The sequence below is a fragment of the Mustelus asterias genome, chromosome 4 (genome assembly GCF_964213995.1).
Source record: "Mustelus asterias chromosome 4, sMusAst1.hap1.1, whole genome shotgun sequence".
Lineage (NCBI taxonomy): Eukaryota > Metazoa > Chordata > Chondrichthyes > Carcharhiniformes > Triakidae > Mustelus > Mustelus asterias.
In genome coordinates, this window is record NC_135804.1 from 20,766,596 (window position 1) to 20,781,411 (window position 14,816).

Here is a 14,816-nt window from a genome sequence, read left to right on the forward strand (position 1 = left end):
CCTCAGACTTTTGTATCTTTTACAAAATCCAGCAAAAAACAAGGATTGTAAGAAAAGGGAGAACCAGCCGTGGATAACGAAGGAAATAAAGGAGAGTATTAAAATAAAAACAGCTGCGTACAGAGTGGCCAAAAATAGTGGAGAAACAAGTGATTGGGAAAAATTTAAGAAACAACAAAGAGAGACTAAGAAAGCGATAAAGAAAGGAAGGATAGACTATGAAGCTAGGCTAGCAATTAATATAAAAAATGATAGTAAAAGTTTTTATAAATATATAAAAAGGAATAGAGTGGCTAGAGTGAATGTTGGACCCTTGGAGGACGAGAGGGGGGAGTTAATAGTGGGAAATGAGGATATGGCTGAGTCTTTAAATAAGTTTTTTGTGTCGGTCTTCACGGTGGAGGACACAAATAGTTTGCCAAATATTAACGATAGAGGGTTGGCAGCAGGAGAAATACTTAATACAATTAATGTTACCAGAGAGGCAGTGCTGGGTAGACTAATGGGACTGAAGGTGGACAAGTCCCCGGGTCCGGATGGAATGCATCCCAGGGTATTGAAAGAAATGTCAGAGGTAATAGTGGATGCGTTAGTGATTATTTATCAAAACTCGTTGCATTCTGGGGTAGTGCCGGTTGATTGGAAAACGGCTAATGTTACGCCGCTGTTTAAAAAAGGAAGGAGACAAAAGGCGGGTAACTATAGGCCGGTCAGCTTAACGTCTGTAGTAGGGAAAATGCTGGAATCCATTATTAAAGAGGAGATAGCAGGGCATCTGGATAGAAATGGTTCGATCAATCAGACGCAGCATGGATTCATGAGGGGAAAGTCGTGCTTGACGAACATGTTGGATTTTTATGAAGATGTGACTAGGGCGGTTGATGGAGGAGAACCGGTGGATGCGGTGTTTTTGGATTTCCAAAAGGCGTTTGATAAGGTGCCCCATAAAAGGCTGCTGAAGAAGATTAGGGCACACGGAGTTGGGGGTAGTGTGTTAAAGTGGATTGGGGACTGGCTATCCGACAGGAAGCAAAGAGTCGGAATAAATGGGTGTTTTTCCGGTTGGAGGAAGGTAACTAGTGGCGTGCCGCAGGGATCGGTACTCGGGCCGCAACTGTTTACCATTTATATAGATGATCTGGAGGAGGGGACGGAGTGTAGGGTAACGAAGTTTGCAGACGACACAAAGATAAGTGGAAAAGTGAATCGTGTGGAGGACGGAGAAGATCTGCAGAGAGATTTGGACAGGCTGAGTGAGTGGGCGAGGATATGGCAAATGGAGTATAACGTTGAGAAATGCGAGGTTATACACTTTGGAGGAAATAATAACAAATGGGATTACTATCTCAATGGAAACAAATTAAAACATGCTACCGTGCAAAGGGACCTGGGGGTCCTTGTGCATGAGACGCAAAAGCCCAGTCTGCAGGTACAACAGGTGATCAAGAAGGCAAATGAGATGTTGGCCTATATTGCGAGGGGGATAGAATATAAAAGCAGGGATGTCTTGATGCACCTGTACAGGGCATTGGTGAGGCCGCAGCTGGAATACTGTGTGCAGTATTGGTCCCCTTATATGAGGAAGGATATATTGGCATTGGAGGGAGTGCAGAGAAGGTTCACCAGGTTGATACCGGAGATGAGGGGTTTGGATTATGAGGAGAGGCTGAGGAGATTGGGTTTGTACTCGTTGGAGTTTAGAAGGATGAGGGGGGATCTTATGGAGACTTATAAGATAATGCGGGGGCTGGATAGAGTGGAGGCGGAGAGATTCTTTCCACTTAGTAAGGAAGTTAAAACTAGAGGACACAGCCTCAAAATAAAGGGGGGTCGGTTTAAGACAGAGTTGAGGAGGAACTTCTTCTCCCAGAGGGTGGTGAATCTCTGGAATTCTCTGCCCACTGAGGTGGTGGAGGCTACCTCGCTGAATATGTTTAAGGCGCGGATGGATGGATTCCTGATCGGTAAGGGAATTAAGGGTTATGGGGATCAGGCGGGTAAGTGGTACTGATCCACGTCAGATCAGCCATGATCTTATTGAATGGCGGGGCAGGCTCGAGGGGCTAGATGGCCTACTCCTGCTCCTATTTCTTATGTTCTTATGTTCTTATGTTCTTTTTACCTGATGGAAGGTAGTGGAAAAGAATATGTCTGGGGTGCGTGGCGTGGTTGATTATGCTGGCTGCTTTTTCAAGACAGCGGGAAGTGTAGACAGAGTCAATGGATGAGAGGCTGGTTTGTGTGATGGACTGGGCTTCGTTCACGACCTTTTGTAGTTTCTTGTGGTCTTGGGCACAGCAGGAGCCACACCAAGCTATGATACAACTAGAAAGAATGCTTTCTTTGGTGCACCTGTAAACGTTGGTGAGAATCGTAGCAGACATACCAAATTTCTTTAGCCTCCTGAGAAAGTAGAGGCGTTGGTGGGCTTTCTTAACTATAGCGTCGATATGGAGGGACCAGGACAGGTTGTTGATGATCTGGACACCAAGAAACCTGAAGCACTCGACCATTTCCACTTAATCTCAGTTGATGTAGACATGGGCATGTCCTCCACTACGCTTCCTGAAGTCAATGACTATCTCCTTCGTTTTACTGACATTGAAGGAGAGATTATTGTGGTTGCACCAGTCCACCAGATTGTCTATCTCCTTCCTGTACGCCATCTCATCATCTTTTGAGATCCGACGGTGGTGTCATCAGCAAACTTGAAAATTGAGCTGGAGGGGAATTTAGCCACATAGCTATTGGTGTATAGAGTAAGCAGCTGAGGACACAGCTTGTAGAGCACTGGTGTTGAGGATGATCGTGGAGATGATGTTGTTGCTGCCTATCCTTCCTGATTATGGTCTCTGGGTTAGGAAGTCTAGGAACCAGTTGCAGAGGTAGGAGCCAAGCCCTAGGCCACAGAGTTTGCAGATGAGCTTTGTCGGAATGGCTTGTTGGGACATTCCAGAGGACAGTTAAGAGTTAGTCACATATAGGCCAGACAGGGTAATGATGGCAGATGTCCTTCCCTAATCAGATTTTTTTTTGACAATTCAGTAGTTTTACGGGCACCATTACTATTAATAGCTCTTTTATTATTAGAATTATTTCATTCCTGAATTCAAATTTCCAGCTCACGAGAGATTACTAACATAACCACAATGTTACTGCATCCATAGAACCATTGAAATGATACAGCCTAGAAAGGACCAGTCGACCCATCATGTCCATGCCAACCCAAAGATACCCAGGTGCCCTTTCTAATCCCACTTTCCTGCACATAGCAGATCCAGGTACTTTTTAAACAAGTTTAGGGTCTCTGCCTCCACCATCAACTCAGGCAGTGAATTCCAGACACCCACCATCCATTGCATAAAATTATTTTTCCTCATGACCTTCTGCCACTTGGCTTGAATCTATGACCCCTGGTTTCTGAACTCTCCTACAAGGAAAACAGACTCCTCCTGTCTCCTCTCTCCCTATCCCTTACAATTTTGTAATAATTATCAGAAAACAGAAGAATAAATTTCTAAAAGGTTCTAAGTCGATGACAACCTATAATCACTACTGTTGGCCTTTGTACTTCACTGCTGGTCACTTTTGGAGCTGTACTTGGCATTACACCTGTTGTACAAAAAATACTTCACACACATCAGTCATCTTCATGTCTTGAATGCAACAACTTAAGTAAATTCACAATGATTACCAATACTTTGTTTACATGCTTGAAGGAAATCAATGTTTGCATTGATTTTTTTCAGCTAATACGTTCATAGGAATCATGGACTGCTACCAAAAATAAAATCCCAACATTAATCTTGACTTGCAAAGGTCACTGAAGACTGCTTCCTCACTTTCTTACCTTTTGAATTGATCATGATAAAATTCTGATTTGCAGGTGACCATCTCATTGCTTTCTGCATCATGACCTTCACGGCTTCGAACTCCACCGAAAACATACAGCTCCAGGCCAACACCACATGCTACAGCACCAAACCTACAAAGCAAGGGAATGTCAAATTACAAGTAGCCATTTTAATGTACCGAGGCAACATTCAAAATGCAAATGTCAACAGTCAACCATACATTAGATTTCCTGAACCATACAAGTACAACAATTGTTAAAACCAGTGTATTTTTTTAAAAGTTAAGATCCTCCATCACCATAGATATTGGTGGTGGCATGGCGGTTAGCACTGCTGCCTTACAGAGCCAGGGCTCGATTCCAGATTTGGTGACCATGTGCAGTTTTCACATTCTCTCCGTGTCTGTCAAGGGTTTCCTCCAGGTGCTCCAGTTTCCTCCCACAGTCGAAAGATGTGCAGGTTATGTGGATTAGCCATGGTAAATGCATGGGGTTACAAGGATAGAGCTGGGGGGTGGGCCTGGGTCAGATGCTCTTTCGGAGAGTTGGTGCCGACTTAATGGGCTGAATGGCCTTCTTCTGCACTGTGGAGATTTTATAAGACCATAAGACCATAAGACATAGGAGCGGAAGTAAGGCCATTCGGCCCATCGAGTCCACTCCACCATTCAATCATGGTTGATTTCAACTCCATTTACCCGCTCTCTCCCCATAGCCCTTAATTCCTCGAGAAATCAAGAATTTATCAATTTCTGTCTTGAAGACGCTCAACGTCTCGGCCTCCACAGCCCTCTGTGGCAATGAATTCCACAGACCCACCACTCTCTGGCTGAAGAAATTTCTCCTCATCTCTGTTCTAAAGTGACTCCCTTTTATTCTAAGGCTGTGCCCCCGCGTCCTAGTCTCCCCTGTTAATGGAAACAACTTCCCTACGTCCATCCTATCTAAGCCGTTCATTATCTTGTAAGTTTCTATCAGATCTCCCCTCAACCTCCTAAACTCCAATGAATATAATCCCACGATCCTCAGACGTTCATCGTATGTCAGGCCTACCATTCCTGGGATCATCCGTGTGAATCTCCGCTGGACCCGCTCCAGTGCCAGTATGTCCTTCCTGAGGTGTGGGGCCCAAAATTGCTCACAGTACTCCAAATGGGGCCTAACCAGTGCTTTATAAAGCCTCAGAAGTACATCCCTGCTTTTGTATTCCAAGCCTCTTGAGATAAATGACAACATTACATTTGCTTTCTTAATTACGGACTCAACCTGCAAGTTTACCTTTAGAGAATCCTGGACTAGGACTCCCAAGTCCCTTTGCACTTTAGCATTATGAATTTTGTCACCGTTTAGAAAATAGTCCATGCCTCTATTCTTTTTTCCAAAGTGTACAACCTCGCACTTGCCCACGTTGAATTTCATCAGCCACTTCTTGGACCACTCTCCTAAACTGTCTAAATCTTTCTGCAGCCTCCCCACCTCCTCAATACGGTTGTAATTTCACTATGTTAACTGCAAACAGGCCCGAAATGCATTGTGTAGTATCTTCAAGGAAGGATTTTTAATGTCCTTACATTCCCCTTCATTGCTTCTCATCAATGAAGACCAAAAAAAACCTTTGCAAATTAAACATTAGAAAATGCACACTTCATTGATACAAAGCAATTTACTTGGTCACAAATACGCCTTGCCTCATCATAAAATGAAACAACTGAATAAAACTCAATTACTGTTTACAAAACAGTTAACAAAAGGAAAGGCACAGTACAGAAAATGGTCAGCATTTATCACAGATTCTATTAAAATCTCCTATGACACTGCACATGACAATTCAAAATTTGGCTTCTGTTGCCCGTCCCTTATCTTCAAATGGGGATGGTGGATGGGAGTTTGGTGATGGTTTGAGTTATAAGGAGGGACTGGATAGACTGTGACTTTTCCCCCTGGAGCATAGGAGGCTTAGGGGTGATCGTATAAAGGTCTATAAAGTAATGAGGGGCATAGATCAGCTAGATAGTCAACATCTTTTCCCAAAGATAGGGGAATCTAAAACTAGAGGGCATAGGTTTAAGGGGAGAGATACAAAAGGGTCTGGACGGGCAATTTTTTCACACAGGGTGTGGAGAGTGTCTGGAACGAGCTGCCAGAGGGAGTAGTAGAGGCGGGTACAATTTTGTCTTTTAAAAAGAATTTAGACAATTACATGGGAAGAAATGGTCGAGAGCTTCAAGTTTTTAGGTGTCCAGATCACTAACGACCTGTCCTGGTCCCTCCATGCGAAAGCTCACCAATGCCTCTACTTTCTCAGGAAACTAAGGAAATTTGACATGTCTGCTACGGTTCTCACCAACTTCCACAGATGCACCATAGAAATAATCCTTTCTGGTTGTATCACAGCTTGGTATAGCTCCTGCTCTGTTAAAGACTGCAAGAAACTAAAGGGTCGTGAATGAAGCCCAGTCATCACGCAAACCAGCCTCCCATCCACTGACACTGTCTACACTTCCCACTGCCTCAGAAAAGCAGCCAGCATAATTAAGGACCCCACGCACCCCGGACATTCTCTCTTCCACCTTCTTCCGTCGGGAAAAAGATACAAAAGTCTGAGATCACGTACCAACTGACTCAAACAGCTTCTTCCCTGCTGCCATCAGACTTTTGAATAGACCTACCTCGTATTAAGTTGAACTTTCTCTACACCATAGCTATGACTGTAACACCACATTCTGCACTCTCTTCTTTCCTTCCCTATGTACGGTATGCTTTGTCTGTATAGCGCGCAAGAAACAAAACTTTTCACTGTATCCTAATACATGTGACAATAATAAATCTAATCAAATCAAAAACATGGGTAAGATTGGTATAGAGGGATATGGGCCAAACACAGGTAATTGGGACTAGCTTAAATAGTAAACACTGCGCAGCATGGACAAGTTGGGCCAAAGGGCCTGTTTCCATGTAAACCTCTGACTCTATGACAGCTCTCCTACTACTCTTTACATTAGTTACCCAGAAGTTTGAAGAAGCTTTAATTCAAACTTTTTCTGAGTAACTATTGGTATAACCCTGGTGGAACCATCTGAAGTTTACAATTTAAAAATCGCATTTTCAGATGGTTCACAGTGCAGGGCAATTACCCAGAGACTGCACCTCTGGACAAGTGCCGTGCAAAATCTTACCTGTGAAGTTCTGAAAGTGATTCCCCAGCTCATCTTTGGGGGTAGCCCCCAATCTGACTCTGGTGAGCTGAGAAGTCACGGCCTAACATCTTCCTGCAAGACAGCAGCATTTTAGTAATGCAAGTAATCTTCATCTCTCAAATCTACTCAGAAGCCACCATTTTCACAGCCTCCGAATGTTTTACATAAATCGTGATACATGGACAGCAACTTGTGCTACAGGCATCAAGTGTAGAAATTCACAGGACTTGTCATTGGATGTTATGTCCACGTTAAGTCACTTCATTTATGATATTTTGGAATTTATTTTAATCCCATACCGATGTGACATTACCCAAGTACCACTCCAAGTATTTTTGATCATCGAAAGCTTTTGATTGTAATTCTTCAGCCGTTGCCAACGAGGACAGAGAATTTGGCGCTGAGTCCAATCTCCATTCGCCGCAGCGGGACCAGAGAATCTTGCTGGCACGAACGGTCAGAGAATCCTGCCCTTTGTCTTAAAATAATTTGAATGATTTAACAACACAATTTGATTAAAGTGGCACGTTGGCTCTTTAAAGGGCAATTTGAATTATTCAAAAATACAACAGTTCAAATTAAGTACCTGAAGGATCAAACTGTTTGCATTGCCAGAACCAAATTCAAGTACTTTGCTCAGTGACCAAACCAAATTGTGTTTAAACTGTTTAGAACTGATGGGCTCAATGACCTTTTCTTGCTCCATATAATTTAGTACTGAAAGTATGCAGTCAATGTTACAGCTGCAGTCACTGCACAGGGCAGAGAGAAAAAACACACACTTGGAATTTTAACAGTTCTCAACATAAACTTGAAAAACAAATTTGCTGCATGGGAATTCACAATCGTGTTATTCCAATAAAACAACACCAGCGTGATTGGGACAAAAGCCATTACAGGCCACAACAAAAAAAAGCAGAGGGCTTAATCACTTTAACATGCTCGATTTGTATATGACGGTTAAAAACAGGCTTATTTAGGGCATATCAAACATTTATTTTAAAAATCAATTTTCACTCTTAAAATATTTTAAAAATTACATTACTACTATGTAGTACTAGAATTTAAACCCATAGAAATTTGTAACATGAACAGTGATAACTACATTATCGTTGGAAGAGTTTTGAAGAGGAATTACTGAGAAAAATTTATGTTAACATAGAAACCCTACAGTGCAGAAGGAGACCATTCGGCCCATTGAGTCTGCACCAACAACAATCCCATCCAGGCCCTATCCCACATATTTAATCCGCTAATCCTTCCAACCTACGCATCCCAGGACACTAAAGGGCAATTTCACATGGCCAATCAACCTAATCCGCACATCTTTGGACTGTGGGAGGAAACCGGAGCATCCAGAGGAAATCCACGCAGACACGGGGAGAACGTGCAAACTCCACACAGACAGTGACCCAACCTGGGAATTGAACCTTGGTCCCTGGAGCTGAGAGGCAGCAGTGCTAACCACTGTGCCACCCACAATTTGTTAACTAAGGAGAATTGCTACTATGTGCTAATCACAATCTCTTCAAGTCAAGTTAATATGGTTTCTTTCTATTGTTAAACTGAGTAACTCCCCTCAGCCAGTTTCCTCCAATGAACTCTTACCGGCTGCTTAAACAAATATTTTCCACCTTAAAAAACTATCAAGGAAAACAGGCAGGGCATTAAATCATTAATCCATGGCAGTGTTGATGTTTAAGAACTGGGTATTGATGGTGAAACACCCTCTTTGCCGAGCGGTTGTTGTGTCAGTATGAAGTTTTCAGGAAAACTCAGTTCCTGGCAATCCCAGGTGCAGCCTCCTCCAAAAAAACACTAGAAGCAGTGCCAAACTATACACTGGGGACGTTACAGCGGAATTTATAACACACTGTTGTTCAACTTTCTGCAATGCAATCATCGGTTTAGTGTCACCAATTCTTATTTTAAAATTCCACCAGAAGCAGTTAGCAAAGGATTAATACAATTGCATCGCATTGTGCTCTGTTCTATTCAGTGACCGGTATGTGAAAGTCAATTCACCAGTGACGTTCGCAGCATTGTTCTCATTTGCTTGACATTAACAGTAAGCAAAATGCATTTGGACTGATCGGGCTTCTTCGCATGAAGTTGGCCAAGATGACTTGTGGATAAAGTACTGTTGTGGCTTCTCCCATTTAAAAAAAAATCAGATCATTTGAGCAGATAATCACTCATCAAAACATAAATCCCTGCACAGCTGTCTTTTAAATACAACAACCAATTTACAAAAAAAGCTGATTTGCACACTAACCTTTTTTCTTTCAATGGGCAGATTGCAGTCCACTGCTGGGTCTTGGGGTCATAGCACTCAACCGATTCAAACAGTTTTCCATATGAACCACCACCCATTGCATAAATCTTCTTTTTCATAGCTGCATAGCAGCCAATCTGTTAGAAAACATATGGAAGTGTGGAAAATTCAACCTTTCAACATCAATCCTCAATTTCAAAAACAAAGCCAACTATTTCTTCAGCGAAGCATGCCTGTGAACAAGTCCTGAAATGTTACAATTAATTCGCGAATTTCTCCAGTGCTGCCTAGGTGTGTATGATCCTTGCATCTCTAAATAGTTCCAGGTATCAGAAAATTTTAATATTTAATTGTGCAGTTTGGTTTTGCTCTCCTGCCTTCTTCCAGTTTTCATTCATATCCCATATGGGCGGCACAGCGCTAGGGACCCGGGTTCGATTCCCCACTTGGGTCACTGACTGTGCAGAGTTTGCACATTCTCCTCATGTCTGCGTGAGATTTCACCGGGTGCTCCGGTTTCCTCCCATAGTCCGAAAGACGTGCTGGTTCAGTGTACTGGCCATGCTAAATTCTCCCTCAGTGTACCCGAGTACAAAATCTGGGCCAATGTGTCATGATGTGGAGATGCCGGTGTTGGACTGGGGTAAACACAGTAAGGAGTCTAACAACACCAAGTTAAAGTCCAACAGGTTTATTTGGTAGCAAACGCCACTAGCTTTCGAAGCGCTGCTCCTTCGTCAGGTGAGTGGGAGATCTGCTCATAAACAGCAAACACGGCATATAAAGACACAAACTCAATTTACAGAATAATGAATGGAATGCGAGTCTTTACAGCTAACCAAGTCTTAAAGGTACAGATAATGTGAGTGGAGAGAGCATTAGCACAGGTTAAAGAGATGTGTATTGTCTCTGTACCTTTAAGACTTGATTAGCTGTAAAGACTCGCATTCCAATCATTATTCATTATTCTGTAAATTGAGTTTGTGTCTTTATATGCCCTGTTTGCTGTTTATGAGCAGATCTCCCACTCACCTGATGAAGGAGAAGCGCTCCAAAAGCTAGTGGCATTTGCTACCAAATAAACCTGTTGGACTTTAACCTGGTGTTGTTAGACTCCTTCCAATGTGTCATATCAGAGCTGAAATCAATCTGGTTTCACCTCGTCTGCATAGGTGCTCTTCCAACAGACAGTGAAGAGTGAGGGAGAAATGGGGGCCATTGTTATTTTTCCCCTCCCTAATCAATGGGTGGCACATTGGTTAGCACTGCTGCCTCACAGCTCCAGGGACCTGGGTTTGAGTCTGGCCTTGGGTCACTGTCTGTGTGGTGCTTGCACATTCTCCCTATGTCTGCGTGGGTTTACTCCCACAGTCAAAGATGTGCAGCTTAGATGGATTGGCCGTGCTAAATTGTCCCTTTAGTGCCCCAAGATACGTAGGTTAGAGGGATTAGCGAGACAAATACATGGGGTTAGGGGGATGGGGCAGAGGGCTTGGGTAAGATAATCTGTCCGTGAGTTGATACAGACTCAATGGGCGAATGGCCTCTTCTGCACTGTAGGGATTCTATGATTCCAAGAACTGTGAATGCTAATTGTAACCTTCAGACATAAACATGGTTGATATAAGAATATTGATGTTTTTACGTGTCTTTTGTTTTAGCAACGTAGGCAGAATTGGTTTAAATGTTGTCGTAAAGCCTTTTCCATTAATGATGCTGACAACATTAAAGAAGGATGAATTTCACTGTAATATAAGCGCATATAACAATATAAGCTAGGCGGAGAAATACTAAGCTTAATTAATTAAGAATGAAATACACAAAGGCTTTTAAAACATAGGATTTTCACCACAACAAGGGGCAGTAGAAAGGCAATACAAATACGCAATAAATGCTGCAATGAGGACCTGCATCAAAGGTTGTTCTCAATGAACTATGGCTCAGGGAAAAGCAATCATAGAAAAATCATGGAATTTAACTGGTTGGTGGGGACAGGCATGAACCCTCTCATCGCAATCAGTTCGAATAACTAAATGATCAGAGAACTCATCCTATGGTGTGATCAGGCTTGTAGAAATCAACTTGACAGTCCTCATTATATTCACTAATGAGGATTTTGAATGGAGGGCATTATTCTGCATGGTTGGTTAGGGTGCTAATATAATATTTTGTCAATAATAAATGACACGCATTATCGTACATACTACTGTTTAATGGGTAAAAGGGCTTATCCAATAGTTTAAGTCAGTTAAGCGCACAGACAGACTGAACTTGGAACACTCCCAAGTCACTGAATAAAGGGTCGGTCAAAATGTTTCTTAAATCTAAATTGTTTAACACAATAACCGAGTTGTAATGGGATGGACCATTGTATATTTACCATCCTTTGCAAATGTCATCAACTTAGGGCGAGTTGTATTTCAAGTACTGGTGACATAGAATCAGCAGATGGAAATCTACCAATTCCGTAATATGCTCTGGTTACGAATGAACCTCTAACTGTGCTTGCTTCCACTCAATTACAAAGCTAACTAACTCTGAAATGCTGGTTGAAATTTAAGGTTTAGAGGGAGCCCGCTGTCCTATTTTTATACATTCTATTACTTATATAGTTGGCAATGCACCAGACCAAGTTCTATATTTTTTGCAGAAAAACAGTACCCAGTAATATGGTTAAAACTAAGCAATTACTGAGCATTTTATAAGTCTGTAAGTTCTCCCTGTGTCTGTGCGGATTTCCTCCGGGTGCTCTGTTCCCTCCCAGTCCAAAAGACGTGGTTAGGTGCATTGGCCAGGCTAAATTCTCTCTCAATGTACCCAAACAGGCATCAGAGTGTGGCGAGTAGGGGATTTTCACAGTAACTTCATTGCAGTGTTAATGTAAGCCTACTTGTAAAACTAAATCATAAATAAACATTTAAAAAATCAACTACCACCGCACTGTGACTGCACTGTCAGCAGGTTGTAGCAAAGGTTTCAGCACTTCTCTCCATATAGCAAAATTAATGACACTCACCTTTCGAACCATAGTCATATTAGGTTGTTTGGTCCATGTCTTAGTGTGAATATCATAGGCCTCCATTGATAGCAGTTCCTTTTCACCATCTTCACCACCCAGAATATAAAGAACGCCATCTATTGCCACAATTCCAAAATTGTGTCTTGCCTGAAAATACATATACATGTTTAAAACTGAATAATCTTTCTTGGCATTACCATTCAGGTGGAAGATGGAACCGCACAACAAACAGAAAATATAGTCAAAATGACCACTTCTTTGCTGGACATTTTGCCACATTAAAAGTGCTATTAAAACTCGTCTTGACCAAAAATCCAAATATTAAAATGATCATTTGGAAATGATTTTCAATGGTTTGAATGGGGAGGAGTTAAACACCCCCAAAAGCAACAGGCAACTTGCAGACCCAACTGCAGCTTGCATCTGGACCTCAACTGGGTGACGTCGGAGCAGGAATTGATAGGGATGGCTGAGTGGTATGGGTGGATGGCAGTGGCTCACCTTCTATGAATGGGAGTTTGGAAGATCACTACTTTTCAATGCAACTCTACTGAATATTTACAAAAAATTATCTTGTTGGTTGTGAGCTAACGTGCAGTCCCTTTATGGATCACCTATGCAATCACATTTCGGCCCAGCTGTCAGGAGAATAGCCATCACTGGCAACGTTGTCTCAGGATAAGCCAATTTTGCAGTGGGGGTTTCAAACAGGGATACGCAGCTGCTAACGGCCTGATGTCCCTTTCTGGACTTTACCAATATGATGGACACATAATGATACATTATGTGTTCCCTGTCCACCATATTGGAGGCTCAGGAGGCTAAAAGAGGCACCATTGCTAGTTTGGCCAAATCTCAAATTGTAGGCTGGAAAGTTATATATTAACAAAGACCAACTTGTCAATTTTGTTAACCTCCGCCAGACATCTCCGCGGTAGTACAGTGGTTAGCACTGCTGCCTCACACCGTCAGGGACCCGGATTCGATTCTGGCCTTGGGTGACTGTCTATGTGGAGTTTGCACGCTCTCCCTGTGTCTGTGCGAATTTCCTCTGGGTGCTGCAGTTTCCTCCCACTGTCCGAAGAGGTGCAGGTTCAGTGGATTAGCAAAATTGCTCCTTAGCGTCCCAAGATGTGTAGTTAGGGAGATTAGTGAAGTAAATGTGTGGGGTTACAGGAATAGGCCCGAGTAAGATGCTCTGTTGGAGAGTGATGATGATTGCATAACGTTCAGCATCATTCGTGACTCCTCAGATACTGAGGGAGTATACGTCCAAATGCAGCAAGACCTGGAAAATATCCAGGCTGAAAAGGGCAAGTAACATTCACGTCACACAAGTGTCAAGCAATGACAATCACCAACAAAAGGGAACCTAACCATTGCCCTTGACTTTATCATGGTGGAGGGAGGGGTATCATTGACCAAAATCTTAACTGGACCCACTGTGGCTATAAGAGCAGGTGAGATGTTCGGAATCCTGCAGAGTATCTCACCTCCTGACTCCCCAAAGCCTGTCCATAATCTACAAGGCACAAGTCAGGAATGTGATGAAATACTCTCTACTTGCCTGGATGGATGCAGCGCCAACATCACTGAAGAAGCTGGACATTATCCAGGACAAAACAGCCTGTTTAATTGGCACCCTATCCACAAACATTCACTCCCTTCACACCGACACACAGTAGCCACAATGTCTATCATTTACAAGATGTTTTACAGGAACTCACCAAGACTCCTTCAACAGCATCTTCCAAACCCGCAAACACCATCATCTAGAAGGTCAGGGCAAATCCATGGGAATACCACCACCTGAAAGTTTCCCTCCAAGCCAATCATTCTCCTGACTTGGAAATATATCACTGTTCCTTCATTGTTGCTGGGTCAAAAATCCTGGAACTCCCTTTCTAACAGCACTGTGGGTGTACCTACATCACATGGACTACATCACAAGAAGGCAGCTCACCAGTCTCTCTCTCTCTCTCAAAGGCAATTAGTGATGGGCAATAAAAGCTGGTCTAGCCAGCGACAACCACATACCATGAATGAATAAATAAAATACTAGAACACTCATATTCACCTAACTACAACTAGCACAAGTACAGTATGTAAAAAAAAATACAACTAGCCCAATGCGCAATTTCATTTCTCCCTCCCTTCTGCTCTCTTTCACAATTAGTGCCGGGGGAGAATGTTTTCTCTGAAAACCATAAGTCGTACACCCAATCTGAACAACGCTTAATTTCTTTCCAATTGTAGAGGCCAGTGTGCCCATCGTAGCACCCCTCCCTACCTTCATAGTACAAATCCCTGCTGACTCTTTTCCCTCTTAGCTCTGACGAAGGGTCATCTAGGACTTGAAACGTTGGCTCTACTCTCTCTCCACAGATGCTGTCAGACCTACTGAGATTTTCCATCATTTTTCTGTTTACTTATCCAGATTGGCTGCCAATCAAGCAGTCTGAGAGCACCAAG

General features: G+C 42.7%; 1 protein-coding gene across 3 annotated transcripts in view; it reads right to left on the minus strand.

Annotated features, from left to right (window-relative positions):
• Window positions 1-14,816, minus strand: part of gan (gigaxonin) — a 71,735-nt gene that overhangs the window by 32,528 nt on the left and 24,391 nt on the right. For all 3 annotated transcript variants that reach the window (XM_078210625.1, XM_078210624.1, XM_078210626.1), the window contains exons 7-9: window positions 12,342-12,491; window positions 9,326-9,462; window positions 3,851-3,985 (exon numbers count right to left, since the gene is read on the minus strand). In XM_078210625.1, the coding sequence (XP_078066751.1) occupies window positions 3,851-3,985; window positions 9,326-9,462; window positions 12,342-12,491 (422 nt within the window). The remainder of the gene's footprint in view (window positions 1-3,850; window positions 3,986-9,325; window positions 9,463-12,341; window positions 12,492-14,816) is intronic.